The sequence below is a fragment of the Theobroma cacao genome, chromosome 6 (assembly GCF_000208745.1).
Source record: "Theobroma cacao cultivar B97-61/B2 chromosome 6, Criollo_cocoa_genome_V2, whole genome shotgun sequence".
NCBI classification, from domain to species: Eukaryota; Viridiplantae; Streptophyta; class Magnoliopsida; order Malvales; family Malvaceae; genus Theobroma; species Theobroma cacao.
The window spans coordinates 22,869,937-22,894,671 of NC_030855.1; the positions used below are offsets into that span (position 1 = coordinate 22,869,937).

General features: G+C 37.4%; 6 protein-coding genes and 1 non-coding gene across 9 annotated transcripts; 1 reads left to right on the forward strand and 6 right to left on the reverse strand.

Moving 5' to 3' along the window:
* Positions 275-3,235, reverse strand: LOC18596656 (pentatricopeptide repeat-containing protein DOT4, chloroplastic). The gene has a single exon (XM_007025272.2). It carries the CDS (start codon positions 3,105-3,107, stop codon positions 483-485), a length of 2,625 nt encoding a protein of 874 aa, XP_007025334.2. The 5' UTR covers positions 3,108-3,235; the 3' UTR covers positions 275-482.
* LOC18596657 lies at positions 3,237-5,029 on the forward strand. Of its 2 annotated transcripts, none has more exons than XM_018123608.1 (3): positions 3,237-3,498; positions 3,989-4,335; positions 4,484-5,029. In XM_018123608.1, exons 1-3 carry the CDS (start codon positions 3,365-3,367, stop codon positions 4,822-4,824), a joined length of 822 nt encoding a protein of 273 aa, XP_017979097.1. In that variant the 5' UTR covers positions 3,237-3,364; the 3' UTR covers positions 4,825-5,029. The 2 variants fall into 2 exon arrangements, with proteins under 2 accessions (XP_017979097.1, XP_007025336.1); XM_007025274.2 differs by having other exon boundaries at positions 3,331-3,498; positions 4,006-4,335.
* LOC18596658 (60S ribosomal protein L11-1) lies at positions 5,133-6,896 on the reverse strand. Its single transcript, XM_018123609.1, has 5 exons — positions 6,783-6,896; positions 6,563-6,670; positions 6,414-6,456; positions 6,103-6,298; positions 5,133-5,515 (listed from the first exon to the last, which is right to left on the reverse strand). Exons 1-5 carry the CDS (start codon positions 6,783-6,785, stop codon positions 5,317-5,319), a joined length of 549 nt encoding a protein of 182 aa, XP_017979098.1. The 5' UTR covers positions 6,786-6,896; the 3' UTR covers positions 5,133-5,316.
* On the reverse strand, positions 6,977-7,049 carry TRNAE-CUC. The gene has a single exon. It is a non-coding gene; the product is annotated as a tRNA-Glu (tRNA).
* LOC18596659 lies at positions 7,976-11,154 on the reverse strand. The gene is made up of 3 exons (XM_007025276.2): positions 10,680-11,154; positions 9,510-10,551; positions 7,976-8,723 (listed from the first exon to the last, which is right to left on the reverse strand). Exons 2-3 carry the CDS (start codon positions 10,379-10,381, stop codon positions 8,504-8,506), a joined length of 1,092 nt encoding a protein of 363 aa, XP_007025338.1. The 5' UTR covers positions 10,382-10,551; positions 10,680-11,154; the 3' UTR covers positions 7,976-8,503.
* On the reverse strand, positions 14,529-19,073 carry LOC18596661 (probable LRR receptor-like serine/threonine-protein kinase At5g45780). 2 transcript variants are annotated; one of them, XM_007025279.2, is made up of 11 exons: positions 18,764-19,073; positions 18,480-18,612; positions 18,282-18,353; positions 17,574-17,717; positions 17,399-17,470; positions 17,255-17,314; positions 17,049-17,122; positions 16,818-16,964; positions 16,392-16,730; positions 15,695-16,086; positions 14,529-15,187 (listed from the first exon to the last, which is right to left on the reverse strand). In XM_007025279.2, the coding sequence occupies exons 1-11, from the start codon at positions 18,873-18,875 to the stop codon at positions 14,873-14,875; spliced, it is 1,860 nt and encodes a 619-aa protein (XP_007025341.2). In that variant the 5' UTR covers positions 18,876-19,073; the 3' UTR covers positions 14,529-14,872. The 2 variants fall into 2 exon arrangements, with proteins under 2 accessions (XP_007025341.2, XP_007025340.2); XM_007025278.2 differs by having other exon boundaries at positions 16,818-16,970.
* On the reverse strand, positions 20,302-24,721 carry LOC18596662 (shaggy-related protein kinase eta). The gene is made up of 12 exons (XM_007025280.2): positions 24,440-24,721; positions 23,664-23,756; positions 23,458-23,517; positions 23,110-23,382; positions 22,958-23,032; positions 22,826-22,882; positions 22,016-22,156; positions 21,863-21,913; positions 21,690-21,785; positions 21,326-21,409; positions 21,041-21,142; positions 20,302-20,888 (listed from the first exon to the last, which is right to left on the reverse strand). The coding sequence occupies exons 1-12, from the start codon at positions 24,452-24,454 to the stop codon at positions 20,829-20,831; spliced, it is 1,107 nt and encodes a 368-aa protein (XP_007025342.2). The 5' UTR covers positions 24,455-24,721; the 3' UTR covers positions 20,302-20,828.

A 24,735-nucleotide genomic window follows, 5' to 3' on the forward strand; every position in this document is an offset into this window, starting at 1 on the left:
AAGGTTTTTAAGAACAGTATTGCTTAGTGTTTTTTCTGGATAATCCGAGTCAAGTATGCAGGGAGTGTCTTAAAAAGACATGTGAAGCCCATACCATGACGCGACCCTGCACCTGCAGCCTTGTTTCAATGAATCTATGAGCCCTTTACTGCTTGAATTGCAATTTTTTATTTTGAGAAATAACCTTTTTAAAAATTTTCAGACAAAGTAACATTTTAATGTTTTTTTCTTTCTTTTAGAAGGCTTGAATCTACTTGCCAATTCCAAAGCTCTGTTATCCTATAGAATGGTTGTCTTATTGCTTTGCAGGATTCGCTTTTCCGAATTTCCACACCTTCCCTACTAAATAAATGGAAAATTCGAATCTTTTTGTGTATTAAGTGATACAAAAGGCTGGTAATTACGAAAAAAAATCTAATTCACTAATGCTTATGTTAACCGCCAAGTCTTTTGAGTTAAGACAGCCCTGTTTGAACGCCTGGTCACCAGAATCCTCTGCAAGAACAATATCCATCCTTAAAATGGTGAAATCGATTTGAATCTCTCAGGACAATTTCTCTACCAGTTTCCTTGGACATGAACTTAGCCATTTGATGACAGTCACCACATATTCTGAGATTCTTGGTTACTCGTATTGTTTTGCTAGGTGGCAAGCTTAGTAATCCGAAAGCCATGGCTAATTTCTCACTGTGCCCACAGAGAGCCATTTCTTTTTGTATGTCATCTGCATTAATCAAAGCATATTTCGTTTTAGGGAAATAGCCTTCTCCCTTCATCTTTCTTCTTAACTTCTTTAGTAGAGATTCTATCTTCTTGGATTGTGGGTGTGAACTATCTCCAGCGACAAAGAGATTAACTTTGCCTTTTATCTCTATCCAACTGCAGCCTGGGTTCTTTCTTAAGCCCTTCCTGCCAATCCTCTCTCTCACTCTTTTCACTTCCTCCCACTTCTCTGCCTCTGCATAGATATTTGCTAAAAGTACATAATACCCAGTATTTTCTGGCTCTAGCTCAAAAACACGTTCTGCAACTCTCTCAGCTAATTTAACATCATGGTAAATCCTGCAACCACAAAGAACAGCTCCCCAGACTGTGGCATCTGGTGCTATAGGCATTCTTTCAATGAAGTGAAATGCCTTTGAAAGATTACCAGTCCGAGAAAGAAGATCTACCATACAAGCATAGTGCTCCAATTTGGGCTCAATGTTGTAATCGTTTCTCATAATATAGAAGAATCTCCAACCTTCCTCAAGCAGTCCAGAATGACTGCAAGCATACAGTATGGAAATAAAGGAAACTTCATCAGGCTCAATTCCTGCATCTCTCATCTCATTGAAGGTAGTAATAGCTTCATTCGCAAACCCATGCATGCCATATCCAGCAATCATTACTGTCCATGAGACTAGATCTTTTGAAGAAATCATATCAAAGAGTAATCGTGCAAGAGCCAGAACTCCACACTTAACGTAAAGGTCAACAAGTGCATTGGCAACATGTCGATCTGAAAAATATCCATTTCTCAATATGTGACCATGAATCTCTTTTCCTCTTTCTAGAGCAGCTAAGCTGGCACAAGCAGGAAGAATACATGCCAGTGTTCTGCTGTCAGGCTTCAGTTCTTTGAGCATCGCAGCTAACATTTTAAGAGCTTCATTCGGAAGGCAATTCTTTGAGTAACCTCCAATCATGGTATTCCAAGAAATAATGTCCTTCACAGCCATCCGAGAAAAAATAGAATTTGCATCTTCCATGCTTCCACATTTAGCATACATGTCCATGAGGGCATTACACACAAATAAATTCGATTCCACATTATTTGCCTTTATGTAATCATGTACATCCTTGCCGTTCTCCAGTGAGCCACTTCTAGCACAAGCATGAAGAACGCTCGTGATAGCAACTACATCTAGTTTAACACCTTCCCTCTCCATTTGTTGGAGCAATCTGATAGCACCATCAGACTGACCATCCCGAGTATAACCCGCTATCATAGAAGTCCATGACACAACATTTCTTTCACCCATCTTCTCAAAAACTCTGAGGGCACCATCCAGATCACCACATTTTGAATACATATCCAACAAAGTATTGTTAAACTTGAGTTTCCTCTCAAAACAAGCTTTTATTGCCAAAGCATGAACAGCCTTCCCCAATGAAAGAGTACCAGAATTTGCACAACCCACAAGAACAGTAACAATAGTAGCCAAATCCACATCAATACCCAAACACAACATCTCTTTAAAGACCTCCAGCCCTTTCTCTGCAAGACCATTTGACACATAGCCACTTATCATGGAATTCCATGATATAACATCTCTATCAATCAATTCATCAAACAGTTCAGACGCACTTTCAACTCTTTTGCCCTTGAAGTAGAAGGTAATAAGAGAGTTCACAACACTATTATAACTACCGAAACCCAATTTTAACAAATAGCCATGAACACGTTCACCTTCTTTCAGACCTCCTGAAGCTGCTAAACACTTCAAAATACAAGAAAAAGTATAAGAGTCCACTTCAATTCCCTTTTTCATCATCATCTTGAATAAATATATACTCTCCTTAAAATCACCAAATTTTGCGCACTCATTCAGCATATAATTCCACAAAAAAACCTTCTTTTTTTCCATTTCATCAAAAATCGCCCTCCCTTCCTTTAAATCCCCACAAGTTACATAAAAGGATACAAGCTTTGAGCCCAAGACTTCATCAACTGCAACACCATTAGAATTAATAATTGAATGAACCTTTTTTCCATCCTTCAATGCTTTTAAATCAGCACAAAGCTGTAAAATTGAGCAGTAAGTTTTAGATTCAAGTTCAGAGTTTGGAGACATGGAAAGCAATTCCATGGCATTGTGAAGATTACCCAACTGACAGAATTGAAAGATTCTGGCATTATAATCTGTAACCTGGTTATCAATGGTTTTTCCTGGTGTAGCTGAGATTTGGATGGGGGTGTAAGAGCTGAGAAATGGAGATAAAAGAGTGGTTTTTGAATTAGGTTTAGGGATGAAGCAACCATTTTGAGGTTTGAAAAAGCTTTCTTCACGGTTTTGGTTCTGATTTAGAGGAGAGAAACACAAGTTCGGTGCCGTTTTGGCCATGGAAAAACAGGGAGCCTCTGTTAAAGAAACGCGGTAACGTTTCAACCATAAAAGCTAACCGTTCAATGGATTCGATTCCGGTTGCTGAGTAACGAACAGTCGAACACTCGAAAGAAAGGGTCGGTAAAACCCTACTTTGTCGTACTCTTTTATTTCTTTGAGTCCGTCACGTGGTGTGCACGCTCCCAGAAAAAAAGTGTGGACTAGCAATTTTTAGGAATAAAGAAAATTTAGTTTTAGCCAGTGGATCCAATTGCATGTTGAATCTGAAGGATTCGCAAGGAAAATATGGCTGCTGCTGTTCTCTCCTTCCAATCTATTTCTCATTTCCATTCTTGCTTCCCTGTCAACAAGCAACTCAAGCTGAGAAAACCTGTTTTATCTCTCACAGGTAACAACTTTTGCGACGCCACATTTTTCCCTGAATCCCAATCTCTTTGTTATAGCTTTTTTGTTTTTTTGGTTGTACCTTCTGTGTTTGAGGGAGATAGATCTTCTGCATCCAAAGTTGTTCTTGTCTGGGTTCTTTTCTGTTTGAATAACGATCCCCTAATTGTAACCTTACGTTGTAGCTGTAAAGAAGTTCCTGTAAGTCCTACTCCGGGCTACTTAAGTGAATTTCACGACCTCATAAACTGGAGATTTCTAACATTCTGACATTTCAGACTGCAAATGTAGATTTGCATATTGTTCAAGACTATCTATGATTGTTAGTTCATCTAATGTTATGCACAAAATTCTTGAAGTCTGTACCATTGTGTCTTCTCCTTCCTATGTCTTGGCTTTTGCCTTGGAAGTATGATCATGAGTACATCAATATACTGTTGATGGAGGTCTGAAATTTTCTAAACTAGAAACTGAGGGATCATTTTTTGATGCAGCTTATTAAATTTGACAGAGATTGCAGATAAGTCTAGGCCCTTTTGCTCTCTTCAGGTAACTGTTTCAAGCATAACATCAGATGGGAACAGAAGAGGAAGCCGTCCTAGGAAAAGTTCTGCCTCAGGAAGAAAGAAGGAAGATGAAAGCAAAAAACCACCTGTTGGTAATGAAGCACCCAACTCATCTAATCAGGAAGATATAATTGCTCTGTTTAGACGGATACAGTCTTCTATCTCCAAGGGAGAGACTGGAAGCGCTAAGGCCAAAAGTTTGAGCTCATCCAAGGATAAGTCCACAGCTGAATCAGTTTTGGATGTTCTTCGAGAATCAAGAAAGAATGTTCGAGGTAACACTGTTTGGCATCACATTCTTCCTCACTCATTTAATTTCTTGGACATGATTGCTACTACCAAGCATGCACTGATGGAAGCCTAACTTTCTTGCCATTTCGAAATGGTTACTTTCAAAACTGAAGAATTTTACGATTTTGGCAGGCATTCGATCAAATAAGGGAGGGAAGGCATCGAGATGGAAAAGTGGCGTCCCTAAGAAAATCGAAGGGATGGGGAAAAAGGCTAATGCAGCAACACAGGATTTCAAGTTACTAAGGCCACCATCTAATTTCGTAAAGAGGTCGCCAGTACCATATCCAACGGCCCCCAGAGTTAAGGGTCTTGAACAGAACAATGAAGTGGTGGCGACCAATGAGGGGTTAAAGTTGGCAAACATAGAGAAATTGAAACTTACAGAGTTGAAGGATCTAGCAAAAGCCAGAGGAATCAAGGGTTACTCAAGATTCAAGAAGAGTGAGCTTGTTCGACTATTGAGGTCATAGTATCCGGAGTGAAGTAACCAAGCTCTTTTACGCTTTTCCTTTTATCTGTTTGAATTAATTAACCCATTTGTAACTCCCTTGCGGCATCACCGCTTTGACCCCCTCTCGTCAAGGAAAATTGTATCCTTCATTGCATGTACGTTGCTTTGACATTCAGCGACCGTTTATCTGCTGATTTTTCAGACATAGCAAATACCAAATCGAAGAAACATCTCTTCAGTAAAAGAAGACATTAGCTTTCAGGAGGATCAATGGTCACAACACCCCAAGTCCAAAAATGGACTACCAAGAATACGGTTTAAAATATCTGAATAGAGAAGCATTTTCCAAATGCATATATATTAATAAAGTAACGAAACCAACAGAAAAAGTATTTAGGATTTTAAACTCAATTATGAATATCTTCAGGAAAACAAAAACTGATACACAGAAAGGAGTCAAAATCAAGTAGCAAAACTCAAAACAACTCAACTAAGCTTGTAACTGAGATTCCTAAGCTCCAATATTTTGGGACTTGTTGAGGATGACACCTTCATATTTGACTTGGAACCACTTCATGGCATCCTCCTTAGTAACTCTATGTTGAATGCCAACACGTGACTTGCATCTGCGACGGCGACCCACACGGTACCCAGCTCGTTCCAGAACAACATAGAAGTCCATACCATAGATACCAGTTGAAGGGTCATACCTAGAAAGAGAACAAGAGTTGTAATTGATGGAGTTCATAACAACAATATTGATAGTATCTACTAGTAGAATGAAGTTGCCAATAACTTCTTTGTATTAACACAGTCCTGGGGATAAAATCAGATATCCACAAGATATCTTGCTTAGTGTTAACCACTACATGATTAAAGTAATGCAGACTTTCAAGGGCAATAGCTAGTTTCGACTCACACACTAACTTTAGCAAAAAAGCCAAACCTTAAAACGACTTAACCCAGTTTAACTTTGCCTCCGTAACCCATAATATCGTCCTAAAGGAAGATTGATAGACAAAGAAGCTCCATTGTAAAACCCTAATAACTATCCCAAACCAAAAAATTTAATCCAAAACACATTGCAGGATACAAACAAACGTGTAGCCACAGCATTTTAATCATAAAGTTTCAATGGAAATCAATGACCTAAACCTATCAAAGAATCCCACCTCAATCTATTGGGTTCTCATCAAGTATAAACTAAAACCAAGCATCCAGAGAACATAATCAACATAAAAATATTAATTAAAACGCATCAAAAATTGATAAATAGTCACCCCAAAAATGAACTTACTTGATACCAAGATCAATGTGCTCCTGGATACCGAATCCAAAGCATCCAGTATCACTGAAGTTCCTCCTCAAAAGCTCATACTCCTTAACCTTCAAACCGCTCTCCAGAAGCTGCATAGCCTTCTCTCCCCTCACCGTCACGTAGCAAGCAATCTTCTCATTACGCCTGATGCCAAAAGATCTCACAGTGTACCTAGCTGCTCACATCAACCCCACATTTTTTCCATTACCAACAAAAAGACAAAACTACAAGAAAGCACCGGTTTTCTGGCCAAAAAAAGAAAGAAGAAGACATCGGTTTCAGAATTTTACCCTTGGAGAAGACAGGGGATTGGCCACTGAGTTGTTCCAAGACCTAAATAAGGGCAGAATGGGGCGAAGGCGAAGCGAAAGGATTAACTAATATTCAAGTAAAAGATTTGGGGGTAGAAAATGAATAGAACTTCTGTGCGTTTAGTTACCTTGGCGGCACGGGTGAGACGATCACCGCTTTCACCGACGGAAATGTTGAGGACAAGTTTTTGAACTTTAATCTCCCTCATTGGGTTCGACAGCTTCTTCTCTGATGCCTTTCATATTTACAAAAGCAATCAACAAAAAAAATTGTCAATGAGACATGTATTAACATAAGAGACAAGATGTCTGAATTAGAGATCTGACAGAGAGACAGAGAGAGAGTACCATGGCGAAGTGAAGGAGGTTGAGAGCAGCGGTTGAGTGACACAGGCGCAGCTGCGTGGTCGATGGGCGTTTAAAAGAGAGTAGTTTAGGGCTGGCTAGGGTTTTATCTCTACTCCAATTTACTACTTTGTCCTTCACTTTTGGGCCCAAAACAAATACGGGAAAATGATGAGGCAGAGTTATAAAAAAAAAATTTCCGTTGCCGGGACTTGAACCCGGGTCTTTCGGGTGAGAGCCGAATATCCTGACCAACTAGACTACAACGGATTGTTATTTCGTTGCGGTCTTTAATTTTATTTCAACTACTACTGAAGGAAGTGCACCGGACAAACAGCAAATCTATGAATGCCTAGTAAAATTTCGGTTAACCACTTTCTTTGTCCCTGAATAATGCAACTCAAGTCTCCCCATGATGGAATTCTTCACCCTATACATTTATATTTACTATTATCATTTTATTTATTCATACCATTGCCAAACTTGCTCCTTCCATGGTCTTTTGCTCCTGTTCTCTGCAAGTGGTATATTTAATCACTTTCTAAGGTTGTTAATGATAAGTCATAGACAAGCCTAAGAAAAATTGTGGGCTTCGTAAGATCATAGAGCAAAGCCCTTTATTTAGTTGTTGAACCAGGTCCACTTCCTTTGAATGTCTCTTCTTTTTCTTTTATCAGAAGAAAATGCATTCAAGAAAAAGTTAACCTATTGGGGTATGCTACTCCCGCATGTAACCTTCTCAAGATCCCCCATTTGCTCAAGCATCATGCTTGCTTCTTTTAAAACTTGTGATGTGACATTATCTTTCACCCAATCTAGTGATGCTCTCATCGTTGTCGATCATCCTACCTACTTCCTTTTGGAGAGAGTTGACATAGATCAAGTCTAAGTTAGATCCGGTCTAATACCACTTTATTACGAAACCATTACCCCTTCCTAAAAAACCTAGCCTAACAAATTGTGCAATAGCCATGCTCATAAGCTTCTTAGAAAACTCTCATTGCTCGATGTGAGATTGAAGCACCCTGCCCACTTTCTTTGAAGCGCTTTATGTAACACTTGCATAAGCCAATCCATCTTTGATTCTTAAGGTAACATCACATTTTCACTAGATTTTTGTTCTTCCTAAATTATTTGAGAAACACAATGACTGAGCTAGTGATCATATTATCCAAAAAATTCAGAAGCAAATCGTATGTGATTGCAAACTAAGTTTCCATTATAAGATCAAATGTGTTGACCAAATTTGCGATTACATATGTGTGTACAATGGGAATTCCCAAGATGAAATTGGCACATGCCAGATTTAGATTCAAGAAATAGTAAAAACAGGACCAAAACAACAATGAAAATGATAATAATAAAAGAAAAAAAAAAACACTTTTCCCCAGTAATGCAGCCTAAGCAATCCTTGTCTAAGCTTAAACCATTACGCCAAGAGGCCCAATACCAAACAACACAATGCGAGCAAACGCTACTGTGGCATAGTAAACAATTGAGGCATGGAATTTTGTTTTCACGATGACAACTTTCTAAAAGTTGAAGCCTCAAGCCATTAAGCCTAGGAACTTCTATTAGGGCATTGAGAACCAGAACAACCCCTAAAATAGCTCCACTGACAAGTTATTTCATATCCACCCCAAATTCCGGAGGAGCACCAGCTAGACAAGCAGGCAAGAAATAGTGATGCAAAGGAAGAACCTTTAGGTCTTGTTCACACCCCGCTAAAACATATTTACACGAAAGAACCATGGCAGTACAAAGGCTATTACCAGGCATGCCATCAGAAAGTTACAGAATGGTTGCCCACGCCAACATCCACCACCCCGATCTGAGGAGATACCACCACCACTAGTAGATCCTTGGTCATGCCAATCTTCAATAAATCTGTTATCTCTAACACCAGTGATATTTTTTGCAGTCTGTCCACAAATTTCGCACATTCTGCAGAGTAAATTAAAGATAAGAAGGTATGTCAAGGTGAATTGCTGACATGTTCTGCTTCCAAGTTATCCCATAAGTATCAAATGTTGGTTTTGAGATACACGTAAATTCAGAATATAGAAAAAAAGGGTCGCTTCACAATTATTAATACAAATTTCACCCTAACCACTAGAAGCCTGAGCACCTAATTAATTGAGAACTGAAGAATCAATTATTGCTGATTGGAATGCCATTAGTGGGCGAATTTAAGATTGCAACTCCAGGTGAACTCTTATACCAATTCCATCACATATATAATAACAATTAACTTCGCTCAAACATGTTGAAAAACAAGAATATCCAAACAAACAAGGTAAACTAGAACTTCAGATTAAATACTGATCAAAGTATACCTTTCTCATTCGTGTGTTTTCAGATTCCAAAGAGATTATTTCAAAGAGCAAAAACAATGATAATGGAGAAAACATTATTAACTCCTCTGTTCTACTTATTGTATATTATTTTTGCTCCTCATTCTGAAAGGTTAAGAGTAAATTTGGTATCCACAAAAGAAAATAGTTTCAATTAGGACTAAGAAAATTCTAGTTGGTTCTAAAACTAATTCCAAATTAGAGTGAAGGAAAATTAAAACCAAGAGTTAAGAAGCCAAAAGCTACAGATACCGTTAATACCTAACACATAATAACATGGTACATATGCGAAGCTTAATTAAGCATCAACACGGTACATATTTTTTCTAAGACCTGTGTCAGACCCTAAAGTTTCATCTTCAAAAGAGAACATTACCTGTTTCCTTTCAGCTTAAACCATGCCTCTGCACAATGACTATGCGCAATTCCTAGCTCATCTTTGCACCCGCAACCAAGCTGAATTAGATCCATAGTAGCTGCAGTACTGAACGTAATATCCGTAGATTCAAGTGATTGCTCTGTAGTCAAATGGCAAATTCTACAAACCCTTTCGCCATCCCAACTCTCCTTATACTGTCTTCCACCACCATCACTCCCCTTTATATCTATCACACATGAGTCCTCTGCTTCAGCAACCTTCGTCTTTGGCCTTTCTGTCATTACTTTACTTGAACCCAATCCATTGTCTTTCACTTCTAACCTATTACTTCCATCCACACATGTTGCCTCTTGGGTGTTAACCACGATAATGGTCTCAACCACAAATCTGTCAACTGAATTATTCAAACTTCTGCTACTTCCTTGATCAACTTGACCCGTTGTTTCACCAACTCCTCCCATCTGGTTTGTCTCCTGATCAAACATTTCCCCCCCTGCTTCCCCCAACACCTCAGTTGACACCACTCCATTGTTTTTGTCTCCTAAATCCCTTTCCTCATTCTCAAGCACATTTCTATCAGCAAAACTACTTGAATGCCCACCACTTCCCAGATCATTCTGAATCAATGGCGGACCAATTCCTCTCCCATAATCCACCTCCTGATCCTTCAACGATCCAAAGCCATCATTTTGCAATCTCACATCTGCGTTTTCTCGACTAAAACACACATTTTCTTCAGCATTTATCACAATAACAGTCTCAGACACAACTCCATTAACGGGATTCTTGGAATCTCCACTGACTCCTTCCTCAACTTGACTCAAATTCTCACTAGTTTCCACCCTATCACCCCTTTCCTCTTGATCCATTAATCTCAGCTAACTCAGGCAAAAAAAAGAAAACAAACCCCTCCTCCAAAATTATCAAAAGCCACAGCAATAAGCACACATGTGAGCAATCATATAATGGAGAAGACCTAATATTTTCTCCATCTTAAAACCAAACTCGGAGACCATAGACAATGTGATCAACCCAAATCCTGAAATTAATCACTTTTCAGGTACATAAACCCCCAAAAATTCAAAAATCCATAATCACAAAAAAAAATCAACACTAATAAGAGTAATTAAGAGCTAATAAACTCCCCCAAAGTAATAAAAATCGAACCTTTGATAACTTCCAAAACAACCCAGAATCAGATCCTTGCCTAAGTCCATTTGATCACTTCAACTTCAAGCAAAATAAAAACAAAACAAAACTTTGTCAAAGAAAAAATGTTTACTCTCATATGAGAAAACCGAAGAAATACTAAAAGAGAAAGACCTTAGCCAAAATGGGATTTATTCGGCTTAACAGAACCAGGCACTTTCTCCATTAAAATACAAATAAATTGTGAGAATCTATATAGGCTTAAAGACAGTGAAAAAGGTTAGGTGAAGAAAGGAACTTGAAAAAATGGTATAAAAATGAAAATGGGTTGAGTGAAATTTACTTAAATAATGACTTAAATTAGTAAAATAATATAGAGATAACACGAATAGTATTTACAACATTAATGAAAGGGATCAAGGAATTTTTAGAAGATTTTTCATTTCTGGATACCGGGTGTTACGTAAGTAATGCTTATCTTGATGGGTTAGGCAATATTTTGGCTTCTTGAAAATTTTTTAATATATATATATATATATGTATATATATATGTATATATATATATATATGCAAATATAAACAATAGGCGTTTTGAATGGGTAAAGGAGAAGTCTTCGTAATGGTAAAGTGAATTTTGTTTGCAGTGAGTCAAGGTGCATGTGAAGGGGATTAGACTAATCACGCGGGATCTGTGGAATTCTACTTATCGGGTTCGGGTGACCCGTATAGAACTTTGCGGATTGATTTTTTTTATTTATTTTTTAATTGGAACAATTTGTGTGCTTGTTAAGGTATATGAATGGAATCATATTTTGAATACATAATAGTAGAGTATCACTAATATTTTTAATGAAATTATAGTTTAATTCCAAGAAATTTATCTTATTTTCCCACTCTATTAAATAAATATTAATTTGCATCAAATATTTAATTTATTGATTAGTGTATAATCTTACTATTTATAAAGTAAAATTCGAATCCGCTCTCTCAAATTCAAAATAAAATTAAAAATATTAAAATCAAAGTGTCTTTTTCTGCGTCAAAGTATTTTTTGTATTACTATACCACACTTTTAAAGTTGTAATCCAAAATATATGCTTATTAAGTGAAGAAATATATAAAATGTAAGATTCGTAACATTCTTTCTTTTCTAATTGTGCAGAGTTCTCATTATTGACTTGTTATCACTCATAAAAAAGATGGACCATCTTGATCCCTATCTATTTCAATTCTAATATTTCCACTTAATCGTGTAGAGTTCTCATTATTCACTTTTTTTCTACTCATTAAAAAGATATCTCATCTTGATCCGGATTTATTTCAATCATAGTATCTCTAAGTCTCAAGTCAATGAAAAACTAGATAAACTCTAATATAAGTTGTCACGGATCTACACTTTTAAATTTCAAAATTTGAAATATTTTCATATTTAACTTGATATGATCTCTTATCTATTTTTTTAAAAAAAAAGAAAATAATATATTAGTGTTAAATTAAGAAAGACGTTTGAGTCACGGAAACAACAAAAAAAATAATAAAAAAAAAAAACCATGGAAGCATTAAAATACAAGTGATTTAAAAACAGGGGTTCCCTAGCTTTGGCCAGGGCAGTCGATGCTGCCCTATCAGCTGTTTAGTTTTTGTTTATAGCTGAATGCCCTCTCTTCATTCGGACGACAAAATTTGTCTTTTGCATGGCAATTGGCTTATGTGGACCGACTAAATTTACTTAAATAAATTCCACATAATTTTTAGTAACCTCTCATATGAAATATTAAGTTGGTCATTGACTACTTGTTTTTATTGTTTTAACCAAGAAAAAGAAAGACTTTTGCTTGCTTCTTACTCTTAAAAGCCCGCACTCAATGTACCTGAAATCCATTTGTCAAGCTGCCACAAACACAAGGGGTTAAATAATGTTTGCTAAGTTAAACAAACCAACAAGTGGAATAAAGTTAAGTCATATTTGAACTTTATATCTGTTTAAGCAATAAGATTTGTTTAAGAGGGAAAAAAAACACAGTGGTTCATCAAGTAGGCTTGAATGAAAACAAAGAATTTAAGGACAAAAGCGAGTGGTCATGATATATGGAAACATTTTAGTCTCCATCTACTCGGCCCATGGTGGGACGCACATAAGCCATTGCGTAGCTATCTTATGTGTTTTTTAGGTGCCACAATTTGACCCAGACGTTTCATATACAGACTTTTGATAATGTCCCAAAATGATTGAGAGCCCTGCCCACATGGCTGCGGTAGTGGGTCCTATATATATATAATCACCATTAGAATGTTAAGCAAGTTGCTCACGTCAAACCCTCAATCGAGAGAGATCGAGACTGTGGTGGGCATGTGGCCTGCCAACCAGGTGCGTCTGATTTCGAGGTGTGATAACCGAAGGAGATATTGTTCCAAGTCTCTTGGTTTGCAATTCATTGCGCCATCACTCCATTTATGTGATGAAATAAATAAAGCAGACGGGATAAAATAAATAAGAAAAAGAAAAAGGGTCTATTCTTTGAAGCAAAATTCAGTGAACAAATAATGCAGGATTGGCCCCGGCTGAGAGCATTTTCTTTGAAAAGTTGGTGGACCTCATCAAACATATCCTTGAAAGCAAAAGTTTCCCATCATTCTTTTTTTTTTTGTATAAATTCTAACCCATTTCGTTTCCAAGGTCGGATGCCTTACAATTTTAGGCTTTTAATACGTAAATAATATAAGAATTCGGTTAATGGGTGCTCTATTAATGAATATCAATGCCTTCAGTAGGTGGACACGGTTTGTCTAGAATCAATAAAGAGTTAGGTAATGCACAACAGAGAGGAATAGGGCTAACCCTTTCGGCAGAATCGTGAGCTTCAAAAGGGATAGGTCAACTGCTGCTTTTGACTATGGCATTGCTTAACTAAAATTGGATGCGGCTATTTAAGCCATTTGTAGCTTTCTGATAGTTGTGGATGAGGCGGCTGAATGATTCTCTCCTCTGATCAAGTAAATAGAAGCAGGTGGCTGATGTTGCCAAGTGAACAATGGCCTATGCATGTATCAGTCACATCCTGGCTTTTAATCCTGTTTTCCTTCTGGGTACAATGGCCGACCTTCCCCACCCTTCCCATAGTTCAGTACGTGCTGGTTTGCTTCATTTGTTTTGCTTAATTTAATATTCGACTCGTAACAACTTGCAATAGGAAATTTCAGATATAGAACAATACGCAAAGGTATTTCAATCTTAAACAAAACGATTTTTATCAGAATAGTCAACTGTTCTTTCTCAATTCCACTTCAACAGTTGATTACGTCCAACAAATTTCCAAGAATGAGCCTGGACGGAACATAGGGAACATCTTTACAGGTGGGTAAACATTCCACTTGCTTTATTTAATTCTTACTAATTTTTTTGTTGTTGGTGAATTATTCATGAAGAAAGCTTTGGTGGCTGGCTGGCTGCTGGTTTGATAGGTTTAGGTGCCATTTTGTTTGGTTTTTAACAGAGTCTAATCAAGGTCAGGCCAAAAAGAAAACCAAACTGATTAGTATTCTGGGAGGATTTGGCTGTGCTTACGGCTGAGCATGTTCGATCAGTGCTATCACAGCTGCAACAAAGGATCATCCATTTGACAGATGAATACCTGGTAAGTTTGACTGCCCTGACAAATTTTGGCTGGTGATATGCCATGGGAGCTGGATATTTTGAAGACATCTACTTTAGTATGTTCAGCTGAATTCTATCCTTTCAATTGCATAAAATCAAGCTTGGCACGATGCTTCCTGCTACTGACGTTTGCCAAATATGATTTCGATTTCTTCCAAACTTACCAGTCTGAACAACCACAAATTATTTCACTGATAAAATTTGCAGTATAATTCTCCGTGAAAGCTTGATTACATTTATCATTCACTGTATCTAATATATATGTTACAATCAAATCTTAGACTCAACAATCTTAATGCTTCCGTTATAACCAACGGTACACTCCTATAACTACACAGAGGACTAACGCCCCACATCCTGAGTCAAAAATTTGTGGACATTTCACCTAACTTATAGGAGAGATCCTCAATCTAACACTTAACAGTTCATTACTTTAGTTCCATGTAGTTAATACAATCCCCTAAAGGGAAAAGGGCCAAAAAGAATGTGGACTCTGAGCTCTCCAGTGCAAAAATCATGTACAAATGGATGGGAAAGGGCAAATTTATACTTTCCATTACCGAGGTCCAGAAAGCTCCATGGCTTCGATGATGAAGGATGACTCTTCATGGATGTCACTGTAATTCCTAGAGAAGCTACATGCCCTAGTCTCACAAAGGTTTGTTCCACCTTGTGATTCCTCTGTTCCTGACTGCTCAAGACCTTCCAGGACCTTCAAAACTTCCGACATCTTTGGACGAAGGTGTGGTTGTGGCCGAGTACACTGCAGAGCTAACTCTGCTGTTTTTTCCAATTCTAATGCATCAAAACATCCCTTCAAATCCCTATCCACTAGCACTTCAAGCCTCTTCTCCTCATGCAATGTTCTAACCTGCATCAATCATGAAATATCTTCAAACTATGGATGAATAATTAAGGAACAAAGAGTATGACAAATTAGTTCTAACGAATTTTAAGTGGGGAAAAAGAAAAGTGGACAAACACATGAAGTCAAAAATATAATATCATTATAAAAGAGGATTAAGTTTGTGCTGGCAGTTGTCACAACAAAGACACATCTATTGTGTTGAGTGATCTGGATTTTGTCAACATGACAGGGTGGGTCTTATCCAAGATGATAATGCTGGGGTAGGTCCAAGGAGCTGGGGTAAATCTTAAGACAAATCAGCCCAGCAGAATAAATATATACCAAACATTTGAGGCAACTGCCGTGTTTTGTTGGAACTGTGCTGAAAATAGGAATCACATTAGTTAGTTAAAGACCTATACTTTATACTAGTGTTTTGCAAGGATCCAGAGCTTTCTCTAAGTAAAGCACCATGCACTTGAACTGTTAGCAAAAAAGATGCATAAATAAACAGTCATTATAATTACTTACCCAGTCAAGAATCATTCCCTTTTGAATTTGTCCATTACCAGCATCTAATGTCTTTTGTCCTGTGATGAGTTCCAAGAGTAGTATCCCATATCCAAAGACATCTGTTTTTTCAGAAGACTGTCCAGTTGAAAGATACTCTGGGGCAATGTGTCCTACAGTACCCCGCACAGCAGTAGTAACATGTGAATCCCTTTGATCTAAGAGCTTAGCAAGACCAAAATCCCCTACCACAGCTTCAAAACTTTCATCAAGCAAAATATTTGCAGCTTTCACATCCCTGTGAATTATTTTTGGATTACACTGCTCATGCAAATACAGAAGTCCACGTGCAGCTCCAAGTGCAATATGCATTCTTCTATTCCAATCCAGAGAAGGCTTCTCACGAGAAGTATCTAGAGAGCATCGAATTATAAGGTACTACTAAAAATCTGTAACTGCATCATAAGCTAGATAAATAGTTTATGACTTTATTCTATTTGAGCCACAAGAATGGGAAAAAAAACTAAAGGATGAAGAAAGCTAAGTTGCAAACTAATGTAAGCTCAAATTTGAGATGCACAGCCTAAAAAAAGGCAATGCCTGCATGAGAACCATAAATCAACAAAGTTTCATCTGATAAATCAATTAAAGAGCAAGAGAAAGAAGAATGGTCTGATGAGGACAGAAGCACAAAAGATCTTCCGCAAAAGAAACAAACCTCTTAAGCGATCAGCAACACTCCCATTTGGCATATAAGGGTAAACTAGCAACCTCTCATCAGGTGTCATGCAGAAGCCATATAAACGTAAGAGGTTACGGTGAAGAGCTAAACCAATCATCTCTACTTCAGTTTGAAACTGCACTTCTCCTGTGAAATTTGGATCTTTTAGCCTTTTAACTGCCACCACTGTCCTATTTGGAAGACATCCTTTATAAACAACTCCAAATCCTCCTTGCCCTAGAATGTTTTTGGGATTAAAATTGCCCGTAGCTATTTGCAGTTCACGAAATGAGAACCGCTTTAGATGACCAATTTCAAAATCATAATCTTGCTGCACTGCAATTCAAAGTTACACAACTTCTCAAATTTCAACAATTACAGAAATTCATTGCTAAAAAACGGTGATTGTGAATTTGGGAGTACCATATGATGTTAGCAGAAGCCGAGATCTATACCAATGCACCCAACAAACAAGCAGCATCACGGAAACCACAAATGCAGAACTGATTCCTATGGCAACAGAAAGCACCCAACGATGGTATCCACTGACTCTAGAAGATGAAACTGAGCCTGCCACTAAATGATTGAACATGTTACATTAGCATCATTAAAGAGCATCATGGCAGAGCACTTTGATGGATTTCATCAGCATACCATTTAATGGTTTTGTAACATCCGTGCAAATTTGTTCAGATGAAGAAGTGCAAAGAAAGTTGTTCCCTGTAATACTACACAAAAGTACATGAAGCTTGAAGTGAATGAAAATGATTTATCAGCAAGATTTTTCTGAATAGAAAAGAGAATATTTAAGCTTACGCTTATTGATGTAGAATAGAATCACTTTCTGCAAAGAAACTCACCTATAACCTTTTGCTAGTATTTTTGGAGTAGGACCACTAAGATTATTAAATGATAAGTCCCTGCACAACATTGTTGAAGTTAATCAAAGTCATCCCTTGACAGCAGTCTAAACTAGAAATATGGTGATGTGATGAAACACATACAAGAATGAAAGACCAGTGAGATTTGCAATGAGTCTAGGAATAGGTCCAGATAAATTGTTCTTGCTAAGCCGCCTGAAAAGGTAGCCATGGCAAAGATTTAGTAGGCAAATATTCAGGGGGAAAAAACACCAATATAGCTATAACATGCGCTGAGCAAATGTCAGACAAGACTCACAGGTAACTTAGATGTGTTAGAGAGCCCAAAGAACTTGGAATTACTCCAACAAATTGGTTACCAGAAAGATCCAGAGTTTGAAGCTCAGAGAGCTTCCCTATCTCATCTGGGATGGGACCTGACAACTGATTGTTCTGCAACAACCTACAACAAACAGAAATATGAAGCATCTCAATGAATGCTGACCAGATCCACAAGAATTTTCATGTTCCTGGGGAAAATGCTAAAGAAGGTTTTTGATACAATAACTTCCTTCTAAAGATCACAAGAAGGTGGACAAGAATAATAACCTCCTAAATTATTGAAATGAATTCAAGAATAAAACTAAGTTCCAGAAACACGTTCATTTTTCATTCATAACCAACTCTGGCATCTATTCCAGCAAGAATATGTTCCCCCACTGCACTATAAAGCACCTTTTGCATAAGCAATTCAACTTCTAAAAACTACACAATCTTAAAAAAGAACCTACTTTCTCTTTCAACAAGTGTTACCAGATGTGAAAAGATATGCAAAAACCATCCTTTAACAATAAAAATAATTTCTTGGCTAACCCTTAATCACTCGTCAAACATCAATTTGACACAAAAGAGTGGTAGCAATACGACAATCAATTGGATTTCATACCGAAAGACATCCAATAAAATGAAACTTAAAATTAGCAGTGGAATTAACACAACAGAATTAGATGACAGTGGACTCACTCACATAGTCCTTAGGTGACTCAAATTCCCAATACTCGGTGAAAGCAGTCCTGATAATCCCGTGCTGGCCATTTCCCTGTCAACAACAATATTCCCAAAACCAAACTCTCATTTTACTTCTTTTATCAAAATATTAACAAATTCAACAAGAAATGATTAAAATAGAACTTCACATTGTAGAAAACGGGGCATAGTCTCTTACAGGGAGATAACGAAACCTTCAGCAGAACAAGCGACCATGTTCCAAGTACAAGGATCAACTGAGTTAATATCCCAGCCGTCCATCACGTTCCTAGCATCTATCATCTCCCTCTTCACCGACATCAAAGCCGCCACTGTTATATCAACATCACCCAAAATCAACATTTAAAAGAAAAAAATATATACATATTAACAACATAAATTTCAACAGTCTTAATCAATGAAGGTAGCTTTCTTTTTCTTTTTCTTTCTGTTTAATATGAGAATTAAGAACCCCAAAACGACCTTCATAGTTAACTCCTTTTGGAGAGAGAAGACTATCACCAGCTGAAACGGAATGGACCCAACAAAACCAACGAAAAAGCAACAAAACCATCCACATTACGTGATGCTCCATTGAAAGTTAAACAAAAGCAACGACAAAGGAAGAGGAGCCAAAGCTAAAAAGGGGAAGCTTTTAATTCTTTTTTCAGAGGGTTTTGACTAGTGAAAGTAAGGCCAAAATCTACTGACAGAAAAGATGAAGGCTGGATTCGGCTGAAGTTTGGTCTTTTTTTTTTTCTGCTAAATTTCCATTGTTTGCAGGTCCTTTTCGGATTCCCCTTTTTCAGTCTTGGATAAATAAATTAATACAGTACTAGTACAGGTATACAAATGGAAAAAAGATTAAATTTTTAAGCTTTTTGTTCATTGTGGGTGGAATCGTAAGACCAGGAGAATGGCTTTTGACATCGGGTAAGTCCTCGAGATACGAGAAATGACAGGGATTGTCGCCTTGTCTCGATTTAAATTGTATTTTTGTATGGTTACGATGTTTGGGTTTGTCTGATTTGAGTGAGTTTTAAGCCGTTCAGATCTAAACGTTTTGATTGCTGATCAGAAACGGACGGCTCATAAAGGGCTGAAATGTTTTGAGTAGAGAACACCAACATAATTTGACATACTCGTAAGTGTTCGACACTGGCGCGAAAATTCATGTTGCCGGGGATTTTGGATATCTTCTCTTTACAAAGTGATCCTCGGCGCAAACGACATCGTTTCTTTGCGAGGCCACAAAAAAAGGCCTGTTTGGGTTTTCTTATTTGATCGTCCTCAAATGCTGATCCAAATTGCAATTCCAAGTTCTAGCTACTGACATTTCCCTCAACATCATCTTGCTGCATTGAAAAAAAAATAAAAATAAAATTTGACGTGTTTGTTCTGTTCTGTTCCGTTCCGTTCCAAAGGAAGGGATAAAGAGAGGGAGATATGGAAAAGATAAAGGAGAGGGAGAAGTTGGAAGAAAAGAGAGAAGAAAATAGTCGAAAGTGGACTGGGGGGGGTCGTGGAATGGGCAAAGGGGCCTCAATCAAATCAATTAGTTAGGCAACATTGAAACCGGGGGCCAGCTCAGTCTCTTTTGACGACCAAAAGAAAAACGTAATTATTAACGCATGGGACCTTTAAGGGCATCTTCTTTTTGACAAATGATGCACCCAAAATATCATTAGATCTTCTCTACCATGATAATTCATCCAGAAAAGAACAAACGGCACCTGGCATCAGATTCGCACCTCCTGTGCTTTTCTCCTTGAGCTGAATTTTACAGCAATGTCCCAGTCAGTGAGTCATCTTATTTCCCAAGAGACATTCCACTTTTGTCCAGCATGCCAGCTTTTCTTTGAGCAATATGCGGCACTGCACTGCCATCGCACGCCCTCAAGTTCAAAGGCAAAAGATTGCTCAACATCAGCTTTGCAATATCACTTGGCTGAGATTGTTGATTTCTTTTTAAGAAGACGTGATTAGAAGGAGTGTAGTAGTAGTAGTAGTAGTAGTAGTAGTAGTAAACTAGAAAGAGAGCAATAACATTACTTTTGCACAAACAGTAACAATAATTGTTTGCAATTTGAAGTCAGCCACCACAAACCACCACAATAACTAAAAACAAAAGAACGAAGGCACGTAACCAAACACAAAAACCAACTAGCCCACCCCTTATCTTCGGGCCATTCTATCAGGGACCTTCTTCCTAGCTACAAATACACTTCTCAACTTTTCCTTCACTAGCAGATTTCTGGTCTGTCCACCTTAGCCTATCTTTACTATCAAACATGTACATAACAAAAAAGGCATTTTGATAAAAAAAAAAAAAGAGTAAACTCATAGAATAAAGGACCAAGGGAGGCAGAGGTAAAGTAGAAAAATCAAGAGAAGGCAGCCATACAGCTGCCAAAGGCTGTACGCGTTGTGGAAGAGCAGTAAATGATGCTTGGACAGGCCTCGATCAATGGTGGTTACCCAAAGATAGTACTTCCTTTGTGTCACGCATCGACTAGGAGATATCAAGTCTTATATCACTCTTAAAGTTTTATGTCCCAGCTGGATGCATGAAATGTTGTAGCCCTATTTGCCGTTTCACATGATCTGACTGTAACCAAAAAAATACAAATAAGTAACAAAGCTTTGACTTCAAGAAGAAACAAAATTCTAGCTAGAAAATAATCCCATAATATTCAATGAAGATATATCTTTCTATAAAATGGGGAGTACATGGGAATGAAGTTTAGTTCAGAAACATACTTCCTGTTTAAAGTTGAAAAGTGGCGGTAACGGCCGCCCATTTGGTAGGCGAGCATTAGGTTCTCGAAGCTCATCAAAGAAGGGATGCGAGCATGCTTCAAGCTGTAATAGCAAAGAGCAGATTTCATTAACATAAGATTAGGGTGGTTATAACTTAAAACACCATTATCTGGGGGAGCCATATCGATAATTGAAGAATTGTGCATATGTTCCAAGACTAAAAGGCGTAAATCAAAACATTTGCAACCCAAGGCCCATCAGAAAAGGGAGACACTAGAAACTCACCGCTGTACAGCGAAGACTTGGTGAGTATTGCAGCAAGCGTGAAGCAAGATCAATTGCTTCAGGAGGCATCCGTTTATGAAAAACCTAAATACATTTAAGAGTCAAGTTAACGGTAATCAACCACTCATTTCTATTATAACAACAATGCAGTGCATTAAGCAAAATCTATTGATTTTTCTGCCATTGGAGACCACATGAAAGAAACATTTAAAAATTGCATACAAATTCAAGAATTAAAAGAACAAAATAGAATCAGCCAATATTTCATGACCAAAATATCCAGAAGGCATAACATATAACATCTCTACACCAATCATTTCTGTGACAAATTTATAAATTTATATAAGGACAATAAAAGGTAAACCTTATGCCAAGGATGCGCTTTAATCTGTGGAAACCTAAAATCTGTGTAATTGGGATTCATGCAGCGAATTTCTTCTCTAGTGGGTGTACCTAGGACCTGTAGAAAAAGATGTAAGAAGCAGACTTGTGATACAAAGAAATGCATAACTTAAAGCATCACTAAGCAAATCATACCTTGATAATCTCGACAAGCTGGTCCACTGCATTCTCTCCAGGAAACAATGGCTACAGAAGAAAAAAGATTAAGTATCAATGGGCAAAGAAACTGAATTATTGCTAGAAATTTTCAGAAAGAACAAAATCAGATAAAAAGAGGCAAATGCTAACCTGGCCCAGCAAAAGTTCAGCAAGAACACAACCAGCTGACCAGATATCAATTGAGGTTGTGTATTCTGTGGCACCAAAGATAAGTTCTGGAGCCCGATAGAAACGTGAACATATGTATGAAATGTTAGCTTCACCTTTGACCTGAACACAAGTATTTTAATAGTAAGTATGAAGTATTTTAAAGAAACAAAAGACAGGCAAAAGAGGATCATAAACATGTTAATACTGTTCTTTGATCTCATCCCACTTCATGGCAGTCCAGACTAAATGTTTCCCAATAAAAAAATCCCACCCAACCCCCACCCCACCATCCTTTTCTTCTTCAGCCCTTCACCACTACAAAGAGGCCAAATAAGACAGCTAAATAACAGTGGCAAAGCTAACAAGCAAAAAGCACACGTTTCAAAAGGACCAAGCTGGAACAAATCCAAAGTCAGTTACAATCCCAAATTTATAAAGTATTTATGATAATATAAAAGGACCAAAGTTTAAACAACTTTTGGCTATTTGGGAAAACAACAGCAAAGCCTGAAGAGTCATTAAATTGTTTTATCACAATACTGATTTTGCAACTTAGTACAAAAGCAGTGTTGACAAATAGCAGATAATCATATGAAGTCAATCCTTTCGGAAGTTACAATCAGAATCAAACATTCAACAAACACAGAGCTAAAATCCTATTTTAGTTTTAGAGACTTATGGACCCAGACACAATGTTTCACTTGGAGCAAAACTAATTGGTTGACTAAATGTCCATCACAAATTTGAATGGAAGACCACTTGGAAATTTAGTAGAGGCAGTCAACTTACAAGCACTTTTGCACTTCCAAAATCACAAATCTTAACCTGGTGAGTCAGAGGATCAACCTGTAGAAAGCCAACAATTACCTCAGAAACATTGTCAAAACATTCTACTAAAAATCGTCAGTCAGAAAAGCATACCAAGAGATTTTGAGGCTTCAAATCCCTATGGCAAACTCCAGCAACACTATGGAGATATGCAAGCCCCCTGAATATCTGTAAAACATCCTCTAATTAGCATAAGGAAGAACATTACACAAGAAATCATGCACAGAAAAGAATACTATGCACACCTGGTATGTGTACAGTTTCACGTAGATGAGTGGCATTCTTTGATTTGCACTGCTGTAATGTTTCAAAACCCTATACATGCTCTCCGGAACATATTCCATAACCAAGTTAAGGAATAGCTCATTTTTAGTTGTCGTGGAAAAGAAACAATGCTTCAAGGAAATCACATTGGGATGATCCAGCACGCGCATCAATTGCAGTTCACGGTTCTTATATCTTCTGTCTTGCAAAACCTTCTTTATAGCTACAGTCTCTCCTGTTTCCAAGCATTTTGCCTGAAAGAAAAGATGCATCAGCATGTGAAATACTAAAAAGCCAAGATTGGCTACAGTCTGACTACGTTTCATTACCTGGAAAACAATCCCAAATGATCCTGTTCCAACTACACGCTCTGCCATATAACTGATGGTCTAAAAATCAAAAAACCAAAAACATCAAATTCCATTTAAAAGGAAGCTGAGGAACATTCCTATATTGATCGTAATGCGTATTAGTATCTATAGCTAATGCAGAATTTGAACAGATATAAAACTAGATAACAGAAGAAAACACATACCTGTTTAGGTTCTCCATTTTTGCCTCCAATCGTTGTGGAAATGATGTGGCCCGTGACCGGATCGTTACCATCAACAACAGCGGCAGACATTTCCTGGTAAATTGAGAAATTCATGGTAACAAAAAAGAGAAGTGAGACTTTGAAGGAGCGCAGAAATTGGCGATCCAGAGGAGCCAACCATTGCCTCAAGAAAATCATAAATCAAGTCCAAAAATAAATCTAAATTATAATCAAGCCCGTTAAAAAAATTGGCTACACGGTTCATTCTGATCCGAAGAAAATTTCATCTAAGCTAAAAAGCACAAATAAAGCAATAAAAGAAAATTAAATATTGTCACAATTTCGCTCTCTTAAGAAAAAATTCAATTAAAAAACTCAAAATTGCAAAATGCAAAGAAGAGATCACAGATCGAAAAATATACAGATCAAAATTTTATCATTTAGGGTTTCCCGATTAGCTCAACCAACAAGGTCGCCGAAAAAAAAACTAAAAAAATATATAAAAAAATTTGCTTTTCATAACCAACGGAAAAAAAAAAAGAAAAATACTACCCCCAGATCTCAAAAATCCCATCGACACTCAAAACTATACAGAAGAACAAAAAAAAAGCTTTTCAGCTGATTTTCATGACAACAAAAATAAGGACCAAAAAATGAGCTGCCAATAATCACGAAAAAAATATCACCAAAATTACACCAAAAAAATTGCAGATTCATTTCCGAGTTCCGATGTCACAAAAAATGGAAAAAAGAAAAGAAAAACAAATAAAGTTTACCTTATCGTCGGCCATGACGAGCAACCGGGAAAAAGAAAAAGAAACAAAGAACGAAAAACAAGGATCTAATAGGAGAAAGAGTAAGAGGAGATCATGGCGTGGCGATAGAAGGGAAAAAAAAAAAAGGCAAAGAAGATGAAGAAGTAGGATTAGGAGAAGAGAAGGGGAGGACCCAGGGGCAGAGACAGCAAACTAATGCCCATGTGATTCCAACTCCTCTCCCTTTTTCTCCCCCTTTCTTTTTTCGTTTTTTTTTCTCTTCCTCTTTTTTCCCCCTGTTTCTTTTCTTTTTCTTT